Genomic DNA, 26,195 nt, shown 5'->3' with positions numbered 1-26,195 from the left:
TGCCAAATGGGGCAGGAGAGCTGGTGACAAAGGGCACACATGTGGTGCCTTTGCTTTGGCATTTTCTTGTGTAAGGGTTTTAGGCCTTAGGTCCCTGAGATAAGTTGGCAAAACCTGGCAATGTCGGTGGAGCATTACCCACAGCAGAGCACGACTCTGCTGGGAAGGCAGCTGGACATCCATGAGTCTGAAGTGCTGAGGCTGAAGTCACTGCAAAGCTTCTGTCATCTTTGAGAGGTCACAGTGAGCAGAGGAGGTCTGATGATTGAAGAGCCATCTAGCACAGACTCCCTGGCCATCTCCCCTGGAAGGCACAAAAGAGTCCCCAGAGAACTACAGGCTCTTCATCCTGATGTCCACCCCCGGGAAATCCTCCCCAAAACTACCTCCAGTTGCAGGAATGACAACAAACTGATTGGGAAAAGACAGCAGAGATTTACTGAGGGCAAATTATGCCCAAGCCACCTGACAGCTTCCTCCGGTGAGACAACTCAGAACCAATTTGCTGCTCTATGGGGATCTTCCTCAGCAATTTCTGTTTCCTTAAAGCCTTTGTTTGATGGATGATGAGAAAGGCTGGGGCAAGATACCTTTTGAAGAGGTCTGGACTTCAACTGCAGTGGAGTTGGAAGAGATCTCTGCGAGTCACCTCTTGGAAGTCTTTTTGTCCACTTTGTTCTCAGTGGCAGTTGAGGTTAGGATAGAAATGAGCTCAAAGAGTCACCTTTAAAAAACTCCTTTATTTTTTTATATCATCCTAGTAAAAATCTTTTATATAAAGGTGAAAGTAGATATTGCATAGAAGAAACACTGGTGCAAACATCACCTAGGAGGAATGGCGTGTCGCTCCTTAGCGCCTAGGACCTACTGCACAACAGATGGCTAGCCCATAAGCAAACGTCTCCACGTCTCCCCATACCAGATACAGGATGAAGCTGCTCAAGTCTATGGGAAGAAGTTAACATCAGAATCATGGGTGCCCTTGTCCATGCTGCTCCCAAGGAAATACCCTTTTGCTATGCCTGACCAGGAAAGCCCACAAGGATCAGTTTGGCTGCCCTCTGCTAGCACCCTTCCTGCGTGTGAGTTTGTATTTCATGCACGGAAATGGGGAGTGGACACAGGACAGGGGAGTTGGCCTGACATGACTATACTCTAGGAACTCAGTCAATGACATATTCAAAGCATCTGTTGCCATCCTGGAGACATTTATGCCATTTTTATCATCTCATGTGCTACTGAGCTGTGGGTACTTCTGAGCACCCTCCACCCGGGCTGCCTCTAACTTCACAGGCTTAGTACCACCAGGAGGGAACAGAAGTCACTGCTGTCACTTCTGCAGCTTTCAAGTGGGAGTTTTTCAAGCAGCTATCCTAGTATGTCTCTGCTCAAGATCTGCTGCAGCTTCTAAGAATGAAGCACAGTGAGACAGCAGATATGTTACAGTCTGAAGGAATGCTCAAGGAAACAGCACTTTCACACACTGGAACTGTGCTTTGATGAATCAGAGATAGAGAGCTATGTATTCATACAAATCCATTTTGGTGTCTGTTGAAGGTACTTGCACTCAGCATCAGCTTTTATTTAAAAACATGCAGAAAACCTCAGAGCTGAGCAATCCCAGTGCCACTTGCACAAACCATAGAGAGCCACTCACCAGCATCAGCAAAAAAAGTGCACACATGCATGAGCCAAAACTCCTTTGGACTGCAGGACACTTGGAGTCTTCTCATAGACACTGACTGATGCAGCCCTGCAGTTGCTTATGGCCTGGAAACGGCCTCGCTCTCCTGCTCCTTTCAGGACGTCTGTCGTCAGAAAGTCAGCCACAGACCCCAAGCAGCCCTGGTTTTGACTCCCTTCCTGTAGGTGGCTTCATAGGGATGAATGCACGAAGCTTGTGTAACTATGTCACTTAATACTGTGCTTGAAATGCCACAAGTAGTCATTAAAATAAAGAGTTCAGGACATAGGCTGCTGGATCACAAAACAAAATGAACCCTTCTAGAAAAGTAAGTTTGGATGGAAGACAAAGTAGCTGAGTCTGCAACTGCACATTTGATCTCTTAGTTACTCATGAACACTTTTTATTTCCTTAGTATTTTAGTATCTTTAATCATTCTTTTGTACAAAAACTGACTGCAGATTCAAATTGAGGATGTGGCAGGTACCACTGTACAACCCAAAAGGACAGAGATGATGCTCCTGTGCAGCCCTGCACTCTGCTCTGACTGCCAAAGAAAGCCAGAGAAAGCTAAGCACCTTGGCCCAAAGGCAGAATTGAAGTCGCCCTATCTTTTCCTCAAAAACAGGAACACATCTTAGCAACTTTGGATACAGTCCTACATGTAGCAGCAAGTGCACTGGGCAACAGAGCCCCTTCTTCAAGGTGGAACATCCATCTCCAGTGGGGCTCAGATGCTCCTGGTCCCAATTTTTGTTAGAAATGGAAGTAAAACTGGATTCAGTTTCCAAGCCTTCCCTCTGATTCTTCCTTTACTCTTTCAAAGGCAATACAAGTTGAACCCATATGGCATTGTCTGTTCCAGTGGGAAACAAAAGTCCTGTGGAACTTTGGGCATTGTGCTCATAGGGGCAAAGGCCACACTCTAGGAATAGTAACCTTCACTGCAGACCCCAAATTCACCTCTGTCTCACCTCCTGCACATCACACTCCTTCCTGTCACTGATTTCACAGGAACTCAAAACAAGTGACACGTAAGCCACACAAACCAGTACTGCTGCCAGATGCACAGATGCATTCAAGACCTAATAGGAATATAAGCAGGGAATTAAACCCTCCCAGATATGAGGTGGCTCAACATCTATTTCAGCCCAGAAGGAGAGGATAAACAGAATGACACAACCAGAATTCTATCTGTGAGGAGTTTGAAGCAGAAATAGTCAGAGTGGAGATTAAGAGAAATGTGTTTACCAGAGGAGTAGTTTGACACAGCATGGCTGGAAAGGCACAAAATCTCCATCCTCAACAGTGTCTGAAATTCAGCCCAGTAACACCACAGCAAACCTCCTCTCATGGATGGCAGTGCTCTTTTGAGAGTGACACTGGGTGAGGAAACCATCGCTGGCTGAGGATGACCTTGACGAGCAGGTCACTACTGACTCCTGCTAACCTAACCAACCAGTGTGTCTCCCAGAGCTGAGCTGAGCGCTGACTGAAGTTAAACAAGGACACCCCAGTGCCTGAGCCTGCTCTTCTTTCACAAAACAGCACAACACCTGGAACAAAAGGTAAATGGAGGCTACTTGCAAGGAAGCCACATTCAAACTACAGAAATCCATATTCAAGTTTTCTAACAGGAATGTTGGTAAAAATGCACATTGCAGTGACCTCTGAACTACCCCCCGGGATGGACGTGGCTGCCCATCAGCAAGAACCAACTCTGTACTGAAAGTGTGAGAGCACATGCTGTCTCTGAGTGCTGTTTTGGAAACTGCCCCCCTCCTGCATTGTCTGGTCACCTTTAATCAAGCCATCTTTTCCAGCTCAGGAAGACAGCTGCATTTCCTCTGCCTGAGGAAATCCCCGTGAGGAAGGGCATGGCTTGACAATGTTGCCATCAAATTGCCCTCCTATCCAGCAGCATGATGTGCCTAGGATAGACAATTTGAAGCAGACCACACAGTCTGTGAGGTCTGCTTCCAGCTCTCCAGTAGGTCAGGTTGCAATCTCTCTCCTTCGTGCTGGGGGAGCAGTAACACAACTTTTAGCTTTCAAAGCAGCACAACATCGAAGTAGCCAGACACTGCTTTGGATGAGTAAAGGCCTCACAGGAGTAGAAAGCTCACCATCTGGTCCAATAGGAAGGCATTGTATTCCACCTAAGGAAGAACCTCTGAGTCGAAAGGAACCACCTCTGTTACAGTAAGGGCATCAAGGCCCCGATAAAGGTAGATGATGCCTCCCCATGGACTTAAGAAAAGTTAGGTCTTTATTTGCTTGCACCATCAACTTTGTCCTCTGAGATCACACAGTGGTTCCCATAGTAATGTACAATAAATGTGTAAAACCAGAAACAGTAAGAAGTAATGTCAGGCAACTAAATTCTAAGCTACATCCATCATAATAATCATCATTATCATAATAAAAAAGTCTACACTGTAAGGTACAAGAAGCTGCAAAGCAAAGCAGCTCCAATCACTCAATGGACTCTCCGTTAGAGTGACTTTCCCGAGTCTTCCAGCACGTTAGACACGAGGGCTGAAAACCTCATGGAAGACTTTGGAGGGCTCTCCCTTGAAGCTGAACACACATATTTTTTGCAGAAGGATTAGTAGAGCAAAACATTTTCTTCACTTAAGAAACGTTCTTAGAGCAGATCTATGATTTTGTGTAGAAAATCCATTTGTTTGGGGAGCTTCCCCCCCTCTTTGGCAAATAAATGGCAAGTGAGAGAGTGACGCAAAAATGAGTCAAATAGCAAGTGGTGATCATAACTGGACGAGTAACAGCAAAGTAGGTTGGTCACTGGGACGGATCCCCTCAGCAGGGCTAGGCTTGACACTTCTTGAAGTCATTCCTGTTGTTCATTTGTATGATGAGACAGGAGGGTTGATGTGGGAAACGCTTCAGAGGCTTCAGGCATCGTATTTTTTGCCAGTCCTGTGAATCTGCTGGAAGAGTGTCATGGAGAAGGCCATGCCAAGAATCTGAGGGAAAACAAATAATAAGGGCTTCAGTACAGGGGAGGCTGACAGAACTGCACTGCTGCCCTGTGATCATGCTCCAGCTGTAGTTCTAAAAGCCACACTACATTATCTGTATTTCTCAGGCTTCACCGTGGATCAGTACACATGGACAAATCTTGTTCAGGCACACAGTGATATCTGCAGATGTGACACATCAGAGATGTATCTGTCAGATCACAGATGGAGGCAAAAGGCTCTCAGGGCTCTTTGTCATATGTACTCTTTTTTTTCCCCCAGAATAAACACAAACAGGTCACCCTCCCAACAATTTGTGCTCATTTAGCCTGATAACTGTGACTGAAGACATCAGATTCAGGTGTTCTCCCCCAAAAGTGACACAGGAACCTCGAAACCTTAACAGATTATGATGACATTGTGGCATTTCTCTTTCAAAACTTAGTTCAGTGGCCATGATTTGACTCATTTGGGCAAAGTCTGGAACTTGCTTCCAAAATGGAACAGTTCCCCTAGGGACAGCATAACAAATACCTGAGCATGGGAACTCAGTATCACAGTCTCACAGTATCACTTAGGTTGGAAAGGACCTCGAGGATCATCGAGTCCAACCTATCAACACAGACCCCATGACTAGACCATGGCACCAAGTGCCACATCCAATCCCCTCTTGAACACCTCCAGGGATGGGGACTCCACCACCTCCCTGGGCAGCACATTCCAATGATGAACGACTCGCTCGGTGAAGAACTTCCTCCTCACCTCGAGTCTAAACCTCTCCTGGCGCAGCTTGAGACTGTGTCCTCTTGTTCTGGTGCTGCTTGCCTGGGAGAAGAGGCCAACCCCTTCCTGGCTACAACCTCCTTTCAGGTAGCTGTAGAGGGCAATGAGGTCACCCCTGAGCCTCCTCTTCTCCAGGCTAAGCAACCCCAGCTCCCTCAGCCTCTCCTCACAGGGCTGTGCTCAAGGCCTCTCCCCAGCCTTGTTGCCCTTCTCTGGACACCTTCAAGTCTCTCAATGTCCTTCCTAAACTGAGGGGCCCAGAACTGGACACGGGACTCAAGGTGTGGCCTAACCAGTGCAGAGTACAGGGCACAATGACCTCCCTGCTCCTGCTGGCCACACTATTCCTAATGCAGGACAGGATGCCGTTGGCCCTCCTGGCCACCTGGGCACACTGCTGGCTCATGTTCAGGCAGCTGTCAATCAGCACCCCCAGGTCCCTCTCTGTTTGGCAGCTCTCAGCCACTCTGACCCCAGCCTGTAGCTCTGCATGGGGTTGCTGTGGCCAAAGTGCAGCCCCTGGCACTTGGACTTGTTGAATGCCATCCTGTTGGACTCTGCCCATCTGTCCAGTTGGTTGAGGTCCCTCTGCAGAGCCCTTCTGCCCTCTAACTGACCAACATCTGCCCCTAACTCCAAAGCAGTGCTCTTAAGTCAAAACCTCACTGCAGCATGTCTTCTTTGCCTGCTTGCCTGCTTCCTTTCTGAGGCTCAAATGAACTCATAAACCAATTTCTGAAATCATGACTGAACTCCAAGTGGCTGAGCACCACTTTCCACCCTGTAGAATCAAGCATGCTAAGAGCAAAGCAAAGGTCACGTGGGCAAACATCACACCGCTGTTACCTGCATTATGAGGATGCACATCCCAATTGACCCCAGGACGTGCTTGTTCTCATCGAACCAGGTCATAACTCTCTCATAGCACCCCTGAAATGAGGAAAGATGAACACTGAAATCCCAAGGTGATATTTTCTTTCACATGCATTCCCTCTGCTTCCTTTCTGCCAGCAGCTGGCACACAGGCAATGCCAGCCTTACCGTTTTCCACACTAGTCCAGTGGAATTCCGCCCACAGTCTTGCGAGTTCTCTGTGCAGCACCGGTCCGGCACAGTGTTCTCTCCCAGCACCGGGTACCAATCCGTGAAGTCGTTCACACCACAGCATTTCATCTGCAGCAGAAACAAAGGGTCAGGAACCCAACTGGCACCATTTCTGAATCATGAACCACCAAAATAAAATGACTTCCAAGAAAGAAGAAGGGTCCCATGGCCAGGGCCTGTTAGTTTTCTTGTTACAGAGACACGAGCCCAACAGCAAAAGCCTCACAGCCACAGCTGCAGTTCCACTTATGCAGACTTTTCTGCTCCTGCTCTGATTCAGATCTGAGAGAGAGGTAAGCATCTTTCCCCTTCCAGAGTATACTTTGATCCTGGGTTTCACAGAGATGTTCAAGAGTGCAAAATCAGCAACCAAAGTTTTCATCAGCCATGTTTTAACCTTAGCATGGATGCTGCCATAAACAGACAGCATCAGCATTTCACAGAATCACCAAGGTTGGAAGAGACCTCAAAGATCATCGAGTCCAACCTGTCACCACAGACCTCATGACTAGACCATGGCACCAAGTGCCACATCCAATCCCCTCTTGAACACCTCCAGGCATGGGGACTCCACCACCTCCCTGGGCAGCACATTCCAATGGCCAATGACTCTCTCAGGGAAGAACTTTCTCCTCACCTCCAGCCTATACTTCCCCTGGCACAGCTTGAGACTGTGTCCTCTTGTTCTGGTGCATTTATGGTCTAATTATTTACTTTTTTTCCATTGAGAGAATGTTACCTCTGCTTGAATGATATTCCATGCATTTTTCAGTCCAACATTATTTTCTGAATTGTAGAGCTTCATACCTTCCTTCAAATCCTTCTTTGCACTTTCACTGACCTACATCAGGTGAAAAAGAGAGAAAAGTCAAAGCCCAGCTCTTTAGAGGGAAGGAGCCAATGGCACACCTTGCATACAGAATGTACCTCTCCTACCTTCTCTCATCACAAGCTTAACATGGGTAGAAAAGCTCCACCATAGCTTCAGCTCTCACAAGTCTGTGGGCTCTTTCAGCACCTGCCAAGGCTTAGTCTCTCCCTCAGATACCAAAACACTGGATTAATTCTAATGAGATAGGAGACCAAAGAGCTTCCTCTCTACTAAGAACCTATCATACAGTCATCATTTGATCCAGTCTCACTGAAGAGTGACCAGCAGAGATCTGCTGAGCTTACTTTAACTCTGCCAGAGTTAGCTGCTGGCAATGCCCTGCAACAGCCTCTCCTGCCTGTAACCTATGGCCTACTTTCATTTGCTGATATCATAAACCCAGAGGCCCAGCCTCCCAACCTTACCACAGGGATCCTTTGTAAAGGTTTAGGCAGGCTGTAACAGCCATTACAAAATCAATTGCTGTCTTTGTGGGGACAGGTTTCTAGGATTTATGATCTTTCAAATGTGCTCTTCTTTCCTTACAGGAGGAAGCTGGGAGGCTTAATGGGAGATCCAAAGTGTCCAATTTCTTGTAGGAATTCTTGTAGGAATAACACTTGTAGGAATACTTCTCTTGTATAATACCTGTAGGAACTGTAACTTGGTTCTGACAGCAGTGAGCTGGCAGCAGAGAAAGGATTGGTGTATGGGTGCTGGAATAAATGACAACTGTATGCTTCATCCCTCTTTGACACCCCTCTGAAAATGAGAAGTTAACCCACAGTGCCTGAAAGTGGCAGACACCAAAATAACAACCCAAGAAGGGATGCAAATCTGGCAAGAGTTACTTCTACAGTCAGTCTGGACATGCTCATACTGTAAAGTGCTGAGCAGAGTTCCCCAGCTCCTCAAGGATTTTTCCAGTCCTACCTATCTGAGAGGCCAGCCAGTTGTGCCTACCTCACCTCTCTCTACTAGAGTCCTACAGATGGGCCTGTGAATATCCCAGGCCACTCTCCTCCCATCCTGTTCAAGGGTTAGCCCTGAGAAGCTAACCAAGTCTTAAGCAGGACTTCCCACAACCCAGGGCCACGAGATGGTCAGCTTCTTTCAGAGACTTCAAACAGCTATTTCAAGAGCTAGCTTAGCTTTTTGAAGAAGACTAAAAGGGGGCCTTGGATCATGGCTTTAGTTCAGGGAGGAAACTGTGAAGCTAAGCAGCTCTTCTGTTTGCCCTGCTCATCACTTCCTCCTCCCTCTGCAGAAGCACTTTGCAGACACAGTCAAAATGTCAAAGTTCAACCTTCCCCCAAGTGAAAAGCAAGGAGAACCTCCCTCCATCGAACAGGAGCAAACCAAGCCCGATTTATATGCCAGTGCAGATCATTAATCTATGCAGCATATTTGCTTACCTTGTCCATATAAACAAAGAACAGAATGAGTAGTATCAGCTCTGCCAGGAGAATTATCAGCAGAATGATGAAAAACTAGAACAAAGGAAAAACAGACAGTGTGTAAACATTTGCCAGCTAGAGAGTAAACCTGGGACAGCTGGAGACTCTGAAGGCTACAGGCATTGTCCTCTAAACCTTTCCTCTGCAGTGTTACTTCAAACTCTATTGCCACTGAAGCTCCTGCAGGCCTCAGCAGCAGTGAGGAAGCTCACTGGTTAGCATATTCTAAATCTTAGGGTTTGCCCTTACATTTTGAAGACTTCAGCAATGCTTTTGTCTTGCTTTTGATGACTATCACAGCACACAGCCCTGGTAGTCTTTCCTTCACACGTTTGTCCTCCAGTTTAACTCTCTGAGGTGGTCTAAGGAACGCTGCCTGGCTGTTCCCCAGCAGCATGGAAAAGAGACTTACACAGAGAAAGCTAATGTGCTCCTTAATGCCAGAGCACCTGTGAGTCATGGTAAGCTGACTGAATTGGAAGCTGTCTGCTTTGAAAGGCCTCCTCTTACCTTCTGCTGCAATACCTCTCTCCTTGGTGTGGGGAGAAGTGTTATGAAACCTCCTGGGTTTTTGCAAGACCAGTGACCCACACTGCGTTTCCTGAAAGGGCCTCCCAAGTGTCTGTGCTTCAGTGCTGGACAAAGACTTGGTGAAAACCAAGGGGCTGTTTGTTTATTGGTATGGCCTGGCAGGGACCTTAACTTCTTAACTTTGGGTCAGATGGGTTCCACCACCCTCAAAGGCCTTTGATAAGGGCAAAGTAGAAAATGGCCAAGAGAGACTTTGAGAGGCATCCAAAGGCAGCAGTCCTCAGGATTTTTCAGTCAATCCTTCTAACAGACATTTCCAGAAGGGCTACCCATGTTGAACCTACAGCTCATGTTGAACCATTCAGAGGCCATTAACAGTAATTTTCTCTGCTACCTGATACAGTAGGGCACAGCAACATGTATACATTTGGTAAGACACTGTGAGCCAAGCTGTGGAATATCACATTACAAGGAGACAGCAGATTAAAAGCCAAGGGCAATGTTAGGGTGATCCAGGTGACTGTTTTGCACTGGCCATTCAATAACAAAGCAGCAGGCCCTTGTCCAAGTGAAAAGAAGCAGTGATGTCTTACACTCAACAGCAGGCACTTGTTCTCCTTGATAGCACCCAGGCATCCCAGGAAGCCGGTCACCATGATGATTGTGCCAATGGCAATGACCAGGTTGGCAGCTGACAGCGATGGAAAGCTGGGGGAAAATGTGGCAAAGTTTCCTTGCGAGACGGAGAGCCAGATGCCCACACCCAGCAGCCCACAGCCACACAGCTGTGAAGAGAGAAACAAAAGAAAGGCTGACCATTAATCTCAATGGCTCTGTCGCCTTCACCCCTACCCTGAAAGACTTTCTCAAGCCAATGCTCAGGTTCTGCCATCCTGCAGCAGCGCTTTCACTGGTTTGGTACTGGAACCTTTGTTCCAGTACTAAACCTTTGTTTGAAGGCATGTGTTCTTACCTACACTTGCTTGTGCCACCTCTAAACCTATTCCAAAGCCACTGGAGGGCAGAATTCTCATTTGAAAGATGTGAAACCAGGGCTACCCTTGATCTCCCAATGGCACAGCTCAGTGCAACTTTTCTGTAGGGAAGTTAAAACCATTGTCTGAATGAGCGCTGCATGGCACTTGTCTCTGCATTCCTCTACAATGCTTCACATTACTCATCCCCATATTTCATCACCCTAGGGCAGGCAAAGGAGTCCTGGAGATGATTAGACTCAATAGTTAATTTCAGTGAAGATTTGCCACGAAATGCCCAGTCCCACTGGGTTTTGGTAGGAGTTCTCCTGGCTTTACTGCTGTTTGCCAGCGTTCAGTGCCAAAAAAAATCAGATTCCTAGGCTTATTATCTACAGGAAACTCAACTTTTGTTACCTTCTGTCAATGAGACAACCTGAAAGAAGTGCAAAACTACTCAGAAAACATAAATCCACTGAACTTCACTTCTTACTCTTAACAGTACCATATCTGGTTAAAGAAATAAGGTTTCCCACTTTAAGTCATGGGATAGTGTTCAGGAGAATGGCCAAGTGTTACACTGCAGGGAGTCTAAAAGCCATCTTTTAGTACTTGCTTAAAATGGCTGTTAGATGACTTCCCATCCTCGTGGCTGTGATAGCTGTGCAGTAACATCAGAAGTAGGGCTTCATTCTGCTTTCACAGTGTCACAGTGTCACAGTATAACTAAGGTTGGAAGAGACCTTGAGGATCATCAAGTCCAACCTATCAACACAGACCTCATGACTAGACCACGGCACCAAGTGCCACATCCAATCCCCTCTTCAACACCTCCAGGCATGGGGACTCCACCACCTCCCTGGGCAGCACATTCCAATGGCTAACAACTCTCTCAGTGAAGAACTTTCTCCTCACCTCGAATTTCATTACATCTGTGAGCCACTGAACAGCACTGTTAGAGTTTCCTGCCAAATCTATCACTTGCCAAGGTCAGAGGTGAGAGGGGCATCAGAGCACACACACACAGATCAGAGTATTTTGCTCCAATTTACTTTGACCACTGTATGGGAAAACAAAACAGCACCTAATAAGTACTCCCAGTGATATCCCAAAGCTGCTGCTGCTCAGCAGTGAGGAACAAGAGAAGTTTTCTTGTCATCTGGCAAGTTCACCACACCCAGCTCACCACTCCACTGTGCTCACATAAACTGACCACTTTTAGTCAAACTGCAAACTCAGGGCCAGAGGGCAGCACCCCCACTAAAACAGGGATTAATCCCACCTTGTGATGAACACTGATCTGGCATGATGAAGCAATACAAGCCTAACTTTTGTTGGCAAATGCCTGCACTTCTGTCTCAGGTGATTTACCAGCAGAGGTGATAGTTCAGGGGACAACTGGCTCTTTTTGCTTTTGCTGCTCCCCAAAACATAGAACCCCTAGGAATAGTTTTCTGTTTCAGCCATGTCACCTTGGCCATGGGTCAGGTGCACATTTGCATAACATATCACAGTCTCACAGTGTCACCAAGGTTGGGAGAGACCTCATTGAGTCCAACCTGTCACCACAGACCTCATGGCTAGACCATGGCACCAAGTGCCACATCCAATCCCCTCTTGAACACCTCCAGGGATGGGGACTCCACCACCTCCCTGGGCAGCACATCCCAATGATGAATGACCCTCTCGGTGAAGAACTTTCTCCTCACCTCCAGCCTAAACTTCCCCTGGCACAGCTTGAGACTGTGTCCTCTTGTTCTGGTGCTGGTTGCCTGGGAGAAGAGACCAACCCCTTCCTGGCTACAACCTCCCTTCAGGTAGTTGTAGAGAGCAATGAGGTCTCCCCTGAGCCTCCTCTTCTCCAGGCTAAGCAACCCCAGCTCCCTCAGCCTCTCCTCACAGGGCTGTGCTCAAGGCCTCTCCCCAGCCTTGTTGCCCTTCTCTGGACACCTTCAAGTCTCTCAGTGTCCTTCCTAAACTGAGGAGCCCAGAACTGGACACAGGACTCAAAGTGTGGCCTAACCAATGCAGAGCACAGGGCACAATGACTTCCCTGCTCCTGCTGGCCACACTATTCAATGCCAAGTTATTTTCTTTTACTTCCTCTGTGACCCTCCTGTCCCCTTGGAGCCCCCTTCCTGGTGTGCTGGCATCTTTTGTGAGTGCTCTGCAGCTGGGAACGCTCACTAGTTTGGTGGAGAGCTGTGAGCAGCAGCAGGCCTTATGCAAGATGCACACAGGCATTCCCATGGAAGGCAAAGTATCTCCTGATGTACAAAGTCCACCAGAGCTAGCATCATACAAAGCACACAAATGTAGGCCTGTGTATGCAGAGAAAGAGATGGAGATGGAGATGAAATATACTGCACTGGTGGTTATTTCCAGGCCCCTTTGCACCTCAGCATTAGGTTATTGACCTGGAAAAACAGCCCACACAGTGGGTAACAGAGAGGACATTTTCAGCATTCCTGTGAGGAGGCTGCACATCCTAGCTCCAGAGAGTGAGCCGGGCAGCTTTGCCTCACTGGGTGTAGATAAACAGCATGACATCTGCTTCCTGTAACAGAGCTGAATGCAGCTGGAAGAGGAATGCATGGATCAGGAAGAAGACAAACAGCTACTATGCCTATGAAAAGACTGGTACCAAACATACACACAGGTGTGTGGCAGGAAAGGACAACAGGACTTCCATCTCTTCCTCTAAACCCCTCCTCTCCAATTAACACTCTTGAAGTGATTTGTCATTGCCTTTCATGGTCAGTGTGAATGTGGTGCAGTAGACAACTGGGGGGATGCAAAGCAACTCTCCTGATCACATCCTGCTGCAAGACCCGGATTTAAACTGTCCTGCACTTCCTGGAATCAGTCACCCTGTTGCTCCTGCTTTAAATTCCATCTTCTCTGCCACTGAATTGCTGCAGTTTTGGTGACTCAAGCCCGCTCAGGAATCGACTCTGCAGCTCAGCTGCTTCAACTGTTAGATGAGAACTACAGGCAGTTGTGCAGGCTGAGAACGTGATGGCTCAGGAGCTTAGGAAGCAGCTCTCACCACACAAGATTCACTTCAGGTTTAAATGGCTTTTCTAAGCTGCCAGGGCTGTACATTGCCAGCAGGTGATGGCAGTCCAATCAGTGCCTTCATGACCCTCCATGGATAAGACTGGAAATGTTTCGTTAGAAGTTTCTACCAAAGACTGAAGTTGTTCACTGTGACTTTCCTTCTGAACCTGAATTCTGACTTTAAAGGTTATTCTCAAACATGTTCCTTAGACTCTATTAGGCTCAGAAATCACAGCCTCAGCTCAAGTATTTTGAGAGAGAGCAGTCAGGTCTGGAATCATCAGGCCAAACAGATCATTGAGGATAAACAGGATTAGGGTAAGAGCAAGATCAGGGCAAAAGGCTTACAGAGGAAGGGCAGGTCAAGGACAAAAGGGCCACATACAATCAATAGAAAGGCACTGCACCTCAGCATCCCTCTCCAGTGAGGGAGGTAGAATTAAGAAGCCTTCCCCAGCTTTTTGCTACTCTACCTGTTGCAAAAATGCAGCACAATGCTTGGCAGAGATTGAGTCCAGAACAGAAAAGTGTCTAGGGAATTACTCCAGAAGGCTCATGTTTATGTTTATTTAGACAAAGTCAGAAGGAGCTAATTGCTTACATGAGGGAAGGAAGAGCTACCTCCAAGGGCAGGAAACCATTAAAATAATGGATCCATTGGTACTCCATGGGATGGACACGAGGACAGAAGGGGGCTAAGAGCAAAAAGAAAATCAAAGCTGGAGAGGAGTAAAATGGACACACAGCTTCTGGCCCCCTGACATGTCTCAGTTCAGGAGACTCTCTCTATCCATCTCCATACAGGGCAGATCATTTCTCCACTTGCTTGTGGCAGCCACCACAGGACTTTTGTGAACTCGGGAGCAAAACACTTTATGGTTTGCCTTCACCTTTCCATAGCACCTCTAGCAGTGAAGCAGCACTTGACATTTAATATGAAAGATTTGCAACAAAGGTCCCATGGATTCCAGGCACACCTGTGCTGGTCCTAAGCAGCCCATCATAGAGACACAACTTGAATGCCAGGCAGCTGAACGCAGTGGGAGAAGTGTCCTTTACGATGCCAAATGAAGCAGCACGGCAGCATGAGCTTTATCTGCGCAGACAAGGTCATCTACAGTGACTGGAGAGTGATGAGGACTTGCTGAACGACGGCATTCTGAACCATCCCACACCAGACACCACTAACACTCTCAGTCAAACTTCATTTCTCCTCTCCGAAGCTCTGAACGGTTGTGCTTTCTCCTCTGCTTTTATCTCTATCACTCTACTCAGTGTCACTACTGCTGACACCAAAGTGTATGCTTCAAACATTAGGTCCCAGGACAAATGCTTTTTTCACTCATTTTTCTAACACCCCCCCCAAAACCAGTCCCAAATGAATCCAGGGCCCTGGGAGTGAACTGCACACAACCAACCCACCCGGGGCTGGCTACAAGTCTCGCAGCAAAATCGCTTTCCCTGATGCTTTGATCTCTACCAGTATCACAGTATCACACAGTATCACAGTATCACCAAGGTTGGAAGAGACCTCGAGAATCATTGAGTCCAACCTATCAACACAGACCTCATGGCTAGACCATGGCACCAAGTGCCACATCCAATCCCCTCTTGAACACCTCCAGGGATGGGGACTCCACCACCTCCCTGGACAGCACATTCCAATGACAAACGACTCTCTCAGTGGAGAACTTTCTCTTCACCTTGGGTCTAAACCTCCCCTGGCACAGCTTGAGACTGTGTCCCCTTGTTCTGGTGCTGGTTGCCTGGGATTGGTTGCCTTTATACAAGGCAAACACAGTAAAACTTCTTTCACAGCTGTTTATTCTCACAGGAGCCTCCTCCTTCTGTTTGGTACAGCTGGATTCTGGAGAGTATCATGTCACCTTTTCAACTCCCTTTTCACCATGTCATTGCATAATATGTGCTGCTTGGTCCTTGTGAGCGATGGCACTGATGTTCCCTCCCCAGGGAAATGGTTCAGCAATAAATTTATCTGGATTATTCTTCTCAAAAAATGTTGACTCATTTCCCTTTTGGCACTAGAAATTGTCATTGTGCAGGCAACCATCAAATCTCTCCTTCCCCTGCTGTTTATGTCACGATGGTAACTGCAGAGCACTATCATAAAGTCACTCAGATACACAGACAGACACACTCTAACTAATGGGGTAGTTTAGCCAAGCCAGGAGAGAGGTGTTTGCAGCCTGAAGGCAAGCAAAAGTAATGCCAACTTTCCTTACAGCTCATCCCTCCTTTCCCTCATTTTGCTCTTTCACTATCAAAGCCTGAATCATCACAGAATGTTATGGTTGGAAGGGACCTCCAGCGATCATCAAGTCCAGCTGCCTTCCACAGCAGGACCACCTAGGGCAAGCTGCACAGGAATGCATCCAGGTGGGTTTTGAAAGTCTCCAGAGATGGAGACTCCACAACCTCTCTGGGCAGCCTGCTCCAGTGCTCCGTCACTCTCACCTCAAAGAAGTGTTTCCTCATGTTGAGCTGGAACCTCTTGTGTACCTGTTGTTCCTTCTCCTATCACTGGGCACCACAAAAAAAAGAGACTGTCACCCTCATCTTGACACCCTCCCCTCAGACATTTAAAGACATTGGTAAGATCTCCTCTCAGCCTTCTCAAGACAAAACAGCCCCAGTTCCCTCAGTCTTTCTTCACAGGAGAGATGTTCAAGTCCTGCAATCATCACTGTAGCTCTCTGTTGGACTCTCTCCAGCAGATCTCTTTCTCTCCTGAACTGGGGAGCCCAAAAGTGGACACAGTATCATAGAATTCACAGAATTCTCTCGACACCTGTCTGCCATCATCACTGTGCCCAGGAAACACACTGCATTCTAAGAAGCATTTAAAAGAGTCTCAAATGCTTCAAGAGAAATTGGAGCTCCAGACAAACCCAGAGAGAAACCCCAAAGCAATTCCTTCCCTGTCACTGCAGTGGGAAAGGAACTCTTTTATTGTGGGTTTTTAAGCATGGTATGAACTAATGCATTACAAACTTTGACACCAGAGCCTTATGTCCAGGTTTAGTTGCCCAACGAAGATACAGGGAGAGTTTGTAAGGCCTAGGGAAGACACATACGGTCAGAAGCCAAGACTGACATATTGGAGAGAAGAAGATTTTGGACTGAAGAAGATTGTGCAGAGGATTATCGAGCTTGGGAGGAATTATTAGACAGGATGTGAATGAAATATTCACAGCTCTAGAGGTCAGTAAACCCCAGAAGCCTGTCTCTCCAATATTTCCTGATAATAGGAACAAGGGGAATATCAGCAGGCACTATGGAGTGCATTTTGCTTCACAGAACTGAGAGGTAAATCCATAAATTACACCACATGAGATTACAAGAACATTGTGGCCACAGCTGCCAGCAAAGCCTGGATTATTTGTTGGTAACAGCATTGGTAGTTTGTACCCCAATGAGGACATTTCATGCTGCTCTGAGGAAGGCCAGCAAAACAAACCGGGGCAGAGAAGCAGCTGATGTGCCATTCTGGCCAGCTCTAGCAACAGAATCATACACACAGGCTCACCCTTGAGCTCAGCCATTGAACAGCATCAGGACACAAGAATCTGATGAAGAAGGCACCACCAAGAGGAAAAGGGGTGAGGCCCTACTCATGTTTGCCTCATTCTATCCTATGTACACAATGGGTGATGGAAAAGCTGCACAGCTAGGTGTGTGAAAGAGTGGAGGGAAGAGTTATTCTTCACATCAGACCTTCTACTTCTGCTTAAACACCACAGCAGCTCTTAACAGACTAGGAGCAGAACCAAGATGTATAGAAACCCAATACAGAGAGACAAACACTAGGGACAAAAAGAATGACAGAATCATGGAATTGCTTTGGTTGGAAAAGCCCTCTAGGATCATCGAGTCCAATGGGCCACCTACCACCACCACCACTGGGCAACCTATTCCAATGCCTGACCACTCTTCCACAATAGCCAATCTAAACCTTTCCTGGCACAATTTCAGGCTATTCCCTCTCGTCCTATCACTTGATACTTGAGAGAAGAGCGTGACACACACACCCCTCCCCCCTCCCACTTCCCACCCCTACAACCTCCCTTCAGGTAGTTGTAGAGAGCAATGAGGTCTCCCCTCTGCCTCCTCATCTCCACTCCAGACTAAATAATCCCAGTTCCCTCAGTCATTCTTTGTAAGACCTGCTCTCCAGCCTTTCACCAGCTTTGCTGCCCTTCTCTGGACATGCTCCAGTACCTCAGTGTGCTTCTTGTGGTGAGGGGCCCAAAACTGAACCCAGTGTTCAAAGTGTGGCCTCACCAGTGCCAAGTACAGGGGCACAGTCGCTTCCGTACTCCTGCCAGTCACACTGCCCCGATACAGACCAGGATGCTGTTGGCCTTCTTGGCCACCTGAGCACACTGCTAGCTCATGTCCAGATGGCTGTCAAACAACATCCCCAGCTCCTTTTGCATCAGGCAACTTTCAAGCTACTCTGCCCCAAGCCTGGAACATTGCATGGGGTTGTCGTGACACAAGTGCAGGACCCAGCACTTGGCTTTGTTAAGCCTCATACAACTGACCTCAGCCCATCAATCCAGCCTGTCCAGACCCCTTGGCAGAGCCTTCCTACCCTCCAGCAGATCAACACTCCCACCCAATTTAGTGTCATCTGCAAACTTACTGAGGGTGCACTCAATTCCCTCACCCAGATCATTGATAAAGGGAACTGGCCCCATTACTGATCCCTGGGGCACACCACTAGGGACTGGTTGCCAGCTGCATTTTTCTCCTTCCACCACCGCTCTTTGACCCCAGCCAGCCAGTTCTTAACCCAGAGAATTGTCCACCCACCCAAGCCAGGAGAAGCCAGTTTCTCCAGAAGGGTGCTGTGAGAAACAGGCTCTATGGGATCAAAGGCCCTCCAGCCAGCACCAAAAACCCTCAGGAAGAATGTCTGTTTCCTGGACCGAAGAGCTCAGAGCAGGCCCCTGGGAAAGGTTCTCTCAGCAGGACAGCCTTCCCATAAGTCACTGCATAAGCTGTTGGACACAGTATATGCCTAGAAAGGAGGGGGGCTGCTGTAAGGCATGGTGAAAGCCAGACAGGGGGCCAAGTCTTCTCATAAGGTGAGGCAAAAGCTTTGCATGGTTGGACTATGCAGGCTCCTGCAGAGAGAGTGCCAGCAGGAAGGGAGGTATTTGATCCCACCAGACAGGAGTCTGTAGGACGTACACCCGGGCAAAGGTTTGGTGGCACACTGTTACAAAGATGCCAGACAAGGTTTTGGTAAATGCCTGAATTTTACATGTTGTGGGTTAGAGTCTCACTGTAAATCAGAAAAAGGGTGGGTCTGCACTCCACTGATGGTGGGATAGGGGTGTGAGTCCCTTGTTGGGTTGTTAAGTCTTGTCTTTGTATTTTGTGGTTCAAATCCTCAGTGTCTTGTTCTGCTAAATATTGTGTTTGTGTCTTTTGTTCTGTGTTATTGTAGTGTTTAACTATGGCTTCTGGACAGTCTTAGGATGGAGAGCTCTCGAAAGCTATCCCTCTAGGTTTTATATTAAGACACTGGAAAGACCTGAGGGACGATCTGTTAACATGAGAGTGGCTAACTGAACACTGCAGTAATTGGTAACCAATGTATAGATTGGAGAGCTCCCAGGCAGAGAGGGACCTGGGGGTGCTGATTGACAGCCACCTGAATATGAGCCAGCAGTGTGCCCAGGTGGCCAGGAGGGCCAATGGCATCCTGGCCTGCATTAGGAATAGTGTGGCCAGCAGGAGCAGGGAGGTCATTGTGCCCCTGTACTCTGCTCTGGTTAGGCCACACCTTGAGTCCTATGTCCAGTTCTGGGCCCCTCAGTTTAAGAAGGACATCGAAACACTTGAAGGTGTCCAGAGAAGGGCAACAAGGCTGGGGAGAGGCCTTGAACACAGCCCTGTGAGGAGAGGCTGAGGGAGCTGGGGTTGTTTAGCCTGGAGAAGAGGAGGCTCAGGGGTGACCTCATTGCCCTCTACAACTACCTGAAGGGTGGTTGTAGCCAGGAAGGGGTTGGCCTCTTCTCCCAGGCAAGCAGCACCAGAACAAGGGGACACAGTCTCAAGCTGTGCCAGGGGAGGTTTAGACTCGAGGTGAGGAGGAAGTTCTTCACCGAGCGAGTCATTCGTCATTGGAACGGGTTGCCCAGGGAAGTGGTGGAGTCATCGACCCTGGAGGCGTTCAAGGGGGGATTGGATGTGGCACTTGGTGCCATGGTCTAGTCATGGGGTCTGCGGTGTCAGGTTGGACTCGATGATCCTCGAGGTCCTTTCCAACCTAAGTGATACTGTGATACTGTGTGATACTGTGAAATGGAGACAGAAAACAGGGCTGTACAGTGAGTTGTTAACATGTTAATAATGCCAACAGTGTTAGTAATGGTAATATGCTAATAGTTTCATAGTTTCATAGTTTCATTCAGGGTTGGAAGGGACCACAAGGATCATCTAGTTCCAACCCCCCTGCCATGGGCAGGGACACCCCACACTATATCAGCCTGGACAGAGCCTCATCCAGCCTGCTCTTAAACACCCCCAGGGACGGGGCCTCGACCACCTCCCTGGACAACCCATTCCAGGGTTTCACCACTCTCATGGGGAAGAACTTCCTCCTCACCTCCAGCCTGAATCTCCCCACCTCCAGCTTCATTCCATTCCCCCTAGTCCTATCACTACCTGAGATCCTGAGAAGTCCTTCCCCAGCCTTCCTGGAGCCCCCTTCAGATCCTGGAAGGCGACAATTAGGTCTCCTCGGAGCCTTCTCTTCTCCAGACTGAACAGCCCCAACTCCTTCAGTCTGTCCTCATAGGAGAGGTGCTCCAGCCCTCTGCTCATCCTCCTGGCCCTTCTCTGGACACCTTCCAGCACCTCCAGATCCCTCTTGTAATAGGGGCTCCAGAACTGGACACAGTACTCCAGGTGGGGTCTCACCAGGGCTGAGCAGAGGGGGAGGATCACCTCCCTCGACCTGCTAGCCACACTTCTCCTGATGCAGCCCAGGATCTGATTGGCTTTCTGGGCTGCAAGTGCACACTGAGAGCTCATGTTGAGCTTTTTGTCCACCAGCACCCCCAAGTCTCTCTCCTCAGGGCTACCCTCCAGCCAGTCCCTGCCCAGCCTGCATTTGTGCCTGGGATTGCCTCGACCCAGATGCCGGACCCTGCACTTGCTCTTATTGAACTTCATGAGGTTGGCTTGTGCCCACCTCTCCAGCCTGTCAAGGTCCCTCTGGATGGCCTCCCTTCCCTCCAGCCTGTCTGCTGCACCACACAGCTTGGTGTCATCAGCAAACTTGCTGAGGGTGCACTCAGTGCCACTGTCCATGTCCCCCACAAAGATGTTGAATAAGACAGGTCCCAGGACTGATCCCTGAGGGATCCACTGATCCCTGGCCTCCACTGGGACATGGAGCCATTGACAGCCACTCTTTGGGTGCAGCCATCAAGCCAGTTCCTTATCCATCTAGTGGTCACCCATCACACCCATGTGTCACCAGTTTGGAGACCAGGATGTGGTGTGGGACAGTGTCGAAGGCTTTGCTCAGGTCCAGGTAAATGACATCAGTTGCTCGCCCCTCATCTATTAATTTTGTCACCTGCTCAGAGAAGGCCACCAGGTTGGTCAGGCAGGATTTGCCCTTGGTGAAGCCATGCTGACTGTTCCCAATCACCTCTTCACTATTCTTTTGAGCGAGTAGTGAAGAGGTGATTATCAGACTGAAATGTGTTTGTGATGATAAGTGAGCTTGAGTTGGCAGTTCCTGGGTAACACTCAACAGAGTCAGGGATGCAAATCTTTGTGGTGGTGCTAATGGGTGGTAGCAATACTAATGCCAGCTGTGAGCAGGCACTCAGGGTATGCAGGGGCAAGGAGAAGCCAGGTCTGGGTGCTGCAGGCACTCCAATTTCGTCATGAATCTAGTGAATCCCAAAATGAGCCCAAGCCCAAGAGGAGTTTGAGACCACTTCCTGGCCACTCTATTTAAGATTTGACTAGGCAGTTTGTCCAGTGCCAAGATACACTGGGTGCACAGAACCCAGCCAAGCACAGTTTCTGATCCCAGCGCAGGCTTCTGGAGTATGTGAGCAAGCATGAAGCTGTTTAATGTGGTGTTTATAGGTCAGCTGGCATCAGAAAGTAAAAAGAAATCACAAAAAGCAGATGGAGCAGCAGTTGCATAGTAAAAGGTTAAGGAAGAACAGAAGGCACAATGAGTACATGTGTGCACAAAAACTGAGAGGCAGGGGTAGAGGTCACAGCGGCAGTGCTGGCTGTGCGTAGAGCAGAGACAGGACACAAAGGGAATGCCGGTGTTTTCTGATGTATTATCTTATTAAACTCTCCTTCTCTCAACCCATAGGGCTTTCTGGGTTACTTTCACTCCTGACCTTGGGCCATGGGGTTGCTGGGGGTTTGCTTGTTAGAGTGAGCTGTCTTATACCAGAGCAGTCTTTTTTTGGAGCCAAATGTGGGGCCCAAGAGGGTTGAGATAACAGGAAACAAGATAACAAGGAGATTCAGTTAAGGCTTGTTCAAAGAATATACTTTTTTCTTCTTTTCTGCAGTATGTTTGCTATGTTGATGCACTTTGCTTTGGGGGTAACTGGTTTTATAGCCAGGATAATTTGCACACTTAACTAGACTCCTACAATTTCCCAGAATAACATTTCTAAGAGGTACCCAGAATTACAATCAGCATCTTTGCCTATAGTGGTGATCAGGGCAACACGTGCTGGGGCCCACCCCTGGTAATAGAATAAACCCTTATGTACTCTGTGTGGTGGTGTTTACCACTTTGGGGAAATGGATTAGAGCTACCATGCTGCTGGGCTGGATAAAGTCACATTATGATATGATTATTCCACTGCTCACTCACTATCTTACAATGTAATCTCACTCAATTAGTGGGTCAGAGCAATACAGTTCTTTCCCAAGGATACCACCTGGGAATCTGCCCCAGGGATGTAAAATTATGAGTGGCAGGGTGTCTGAGAGAGTATGGGCGAGTGCTTAGCATGATGGTCACCTTGGGCATTTTGGACTTTCAGCCCTGAACAAGTGCAGAAGCCTGACAAACTGGTAAAACACTTGGAAGAAGGATGTTCCCAGCCCAGAATTTCCTGAGAGCCACAAATCACTGCAATGTGTTGGGGCCTGGCCTATGACCCTCCAGCCCTTCTCATCACTGTTCAGCGTGCTCAGGGGCAAGAGAAGATCTCTGGACATACAGACAGACTGGCAGGCACTGCAGCTACTCAGACCCCAAGAGTAGAGATGGCAGCTGCACCAAAGAACCAGCCTGTGCCAGCATCAGTCACTGCTGTATGGAGAAACAAACACACAAGGAAAGCAGTTTGTCTTGCAAAGGATGAAACAGTCATCACAGGAACAAGAGGAGCCAGAGGTGGTCACTGGGTTTTATCCTCAGTCTTGAAAGATGGCCAAGGACAAATGGTGGGTGACTAGCAGGCCCTGGCAATGAGAGGGCTCTTCCTTTGTGCAGGCCTGAATGTCACCTGTGGAGGAACTGTCATGGCAGGTCCATCAACTCAAAACCAATGTGTTCTATTCCCCACCTGTTTCACAGATCACACTAGTCCAATGTTTCAGCTATCAGAAGCAGGGCTGCCCTTCCAAGAGAGAAAAGCTGGGAGTTATACAGCAGCAGGTGAAGCCTCTCTCCCAGCTCTGCTGTGTTTGAGCCACGTTGGCTCGGTGCACACCCAGGCGCGTGCCGCGGGCTGCCCTCAGCCGGGGATCACAAACCTGGCGACTGAAGGCGCTGGGCTGGAGAGCACACTGCACTGAGGATAATCTGGCAAAGCTGATTTTGATCAGCAGCTGCTCAGAGGTCTGTTGCCACAGAGAATTCTGGAGCTCCCCCCCTCGTGGGCAAAGCTGGCACCTTGCTGCTCTCCTTTGTCTTTACAGTTTAGATTACTGTTTGTTGTTTCTGGCTCTTTGCTCATCTTGCTCAAGTTGCTCCATGCTCCTGCTGGTGAGGGACCTGCTCCACAACCACAACCCAGGATTTCAAGCCAGGGAATAGGATTCATTAATACTTTCCACAGGACTTTTACAATTCATAAAGTTATTAATACTTTTAATTAATCATTCTGCCTATTAATGATTAATAACCACCAATTGATAACATAGCCTCCTCCACTTTGCTGGCTGCTGGCCTGGGTGCTGCCCTTTGCTTGCTGGCTTGTTTGCTGATTGTCTTTGCTGGCTCATTCACATAGTGTTGTACATGGGATCATTTCATTAGACTCTCCTTATCTCAGCCCACAGGGCTTTCTGTGCTGGTTTCACTCCTGATCTGTGTATGTGGGGCATGTTTATTAGAGTGGGCTTTCTTAAATCAGCATACAAGGAAAAAGAGCACAGGAAGCAGTTGGAATAATAGGAGGGATTGAATTGGACTGAAGGGGACTGGAAGAATTTAATATGAAGTGTTGCAGCTACCCCTCTGGTTCTAGTTCAGCTGGGGAATGAATGAATAAAAACTTTAATTAATAGCAGAGCTACTAATTTAACATAAAATAGCTTTATAGGACCTATAGGGAAAAATAAAAGTTGTTGGTGCCACAGGGGTAGAGACTCTAGGCCATTTTCTCACTTCTGGTGATCTTCCTGTGTAAATGACACAACTCTGTTTCCATCCATTTCACATCCATTGGCTCTGATGGGAAGAGACTTATTAAACAAAGCAGAAGCACAAGGCTCAAGTGCATTTAGAATAAACCAGAATAAACCAAACCAGGTTGGAAGAGACCTTCAAGATCATCATGTCCAACCCATCAACCAATCCAACACCACCTAAACAACTAACCCATGGCACCAAGCACCCCATCAAGTCTCCTCCTGAACACCTCCAGTGATGGTGACTCCACCACCTCCCCAGGCAGCACATTCCAATGGGCAATCACTCTCTCTGTGTAGAACTTCTTCCTAACATCCAACCTGAACCTCCCCTGGTGCAGCCTGAGACTGTGTCCTCTTGTTCTGGTACTGGCTGCCTGGGAGAAGAGACCAACATATGCTGACTAACACTGTCTGGAGAGCACAAATGTATTGTACAGGAATCATCTCAAAACCAATCATTGAAAAGGAAGCTCAAAGAGAGCTCTCTCCCAAAATCATGAAAGCAGGGAGTCCGTCTGTGTGAGGCACTGAAAGCCTGGAACAACTACATTGGCAAAATGGTAAAAGTAGAACTCAGACCAAGGGCAGAACAGGCAAGGCAAACAATGCCCTTTGACACCGGAAGCTTGTGTGGGACTGGAGCCCACAATCAACCAATTGTAATTGCATGGCAATCCTCCAGTTTTGCCTGTCAAGAAGCTGCATTCTCAGGGACACAGAATGGTACAAGATCTAAGGGTTATAAATCAGATCATGACACCAAATAACATCAGCAACAAAAACTGACTCTAATGTGTACTCTAAAATACCAAATTTTAAAGGTGCTTCCTTTTACACTCCCTTGGAGGAACATAGTTAGAAATTGCTGTTTGAACAAGAAAGCCAACCAACAGCTCAATGGAAAATGCAGCTGTGCTGGACAGGGCTCCACTAAGAACTTAAAACCAGCCCTACATTTGGTAGTGTACCGACAAGACAGAAGTGCACACGTGGAAGCTGAAACCTTAATGTAGACAACCAGAAGGCATGGAGTAAGAGTCACAATGATGGCAGTTGCTAAAGGTGTTAAATCAGTCATCTAAAAAGTCAAAAGAAATCTGTTGGAGAGGTAAAACTGAGCTCCACACCAGGGGCATGCTGGGAATTGCTGGTATTTTTACAGGGAGGCCTGGAGCTTTTCCCTCTCTCACTGACAATGTTAGGGAGGTAGCAAAAGTCCTGCGAAAAGAAATACTACCCAGGTTTGGAGTTCCACTGGGAATGTCATCAGAAAGAGGACCTCATCTTATGGAAGAGGTTGTACAAAATTCATCAAAACCACAGAGCCTAAAGAGACAAATTGGTGAAATGTGACCAGAAACATCAATAGCTGAAGGCTTTTTCCCTTAGCCTAGCTAAGAACAATTCAGCCAAAGTTCAAAGAGAAGGTGAGCCCCGACGGAATCCGACATGAAAGGCCCTGCCTCGTAACTGATTTTCCAGGGGACATTCATATAATGGGAGATCATGGCTTGAGGGAGTGTCTAACATCTTTGGGGAAGGTGCTCTCATCTTAGCATAGGATTGTTGTTTTAGCCTCTCCAGTGACCTCAGACATTCCAGCAGGTCTGTATCATCCAGGAGAGCTGGTATACAGCTGGACCTGGGGCATCAAATCTCTTAAAGGAAAGGGGAAAGGATCACACAACCGCCCCCATGGAAGGACAACAGCAAGCTGGAGGCACTGGGAACTGCAAATTGCACACAAAACCGTGTCAGTTTTCAATCAGTCTCAACCAGAGTTTAGCCAGACGTGAATGTGAAATGTACCCTCTGGTTTCTGGGGGACCTGTAGTCACTGATGTGAGATCCAGCTGCACTTGTGTGCATACTGAGCACCTAGAAACCGCCTCTGTGTGTGCATGTAATGTAATGTTAAAGGTAGGATTGTCATCACACAGTTAATGTAGAATATTTGGTTCAGGTTTTGAGCAGCTGCTGCAGATAACAGAGCGTGACATTTCCAGCTCCACAGGCAATAAACCCAGCTGCTGAAGCAAGGTTTGAAGCCTGTGACAGGAGCGCACGTGTTGCCCTGGT

At 47.9% G+C, this 26,195-nt stretch overlaps 1 protein-coding gene across 6 annotated transcripts in view; it reads right to left on the bottom strand.

Annotated features, from left to right (window-relative positions):
• Positions 1-720: 720 nt before the first annotated feature.
• TSPAN9 (tetraspanin 9) overlaps positions 721-26,195 on the bottom strand; it is a 224,063-nt gene continuing 198,588 nt past the window's right edge. For all 6 annotated transcript variants that reach the window (XM_068166085.1, XM_068166086.1, XM_068166082.1 and 3 more), the window contains 6 exons: positions 10,005-10,196; positions 8,839-8,913; positions 7,292-7,393; positions 6,490-6,621; positions 6,295-6,378; positions 721-4,671 (listed from right to left, as the gene is read on the bottom strand). In XM_068166085.1, the coding sequence (XP_068022186.1) occupies positions 4,600-4,671; positions 6,295-6,378; positions 6,490-6,621; positions 7,292-7,393; positions 8,839-8,913; positions 10,005-10,196 (657 nt within the window). In that variant the 3' untranslated portion in view covers positions 721-4,599. The remainder of the gene's footprint in view (positions 4,672-6,294; positions 6,379-6,489; positions 6,622-7,291; positions 7,394-8,838; positions 8,914-10,004; positions 10,197-26,195) is intronic.

This window comes from Melanerpes formicivorus, unplaced genomic scaffold (assembly GCF_026170545.1).
Source record: "Melanerpes formicivorus ecotype bairdi unplaced genomic scaffold, bMelFor1.0.p_v2 SCAF_96, whole genome shotgun sequence".
Classification (NCBI taxonomy): Eukaryota; Metazoa; Chordata; class Aves; order Piciformes; family Picidae; genus Melanerpes; species Melanerpes formicivorus.
Note: the sequence above shows the minus strand (reverse complement) of the source record. Positions and strands in the feature narration are given on the sequence as shown.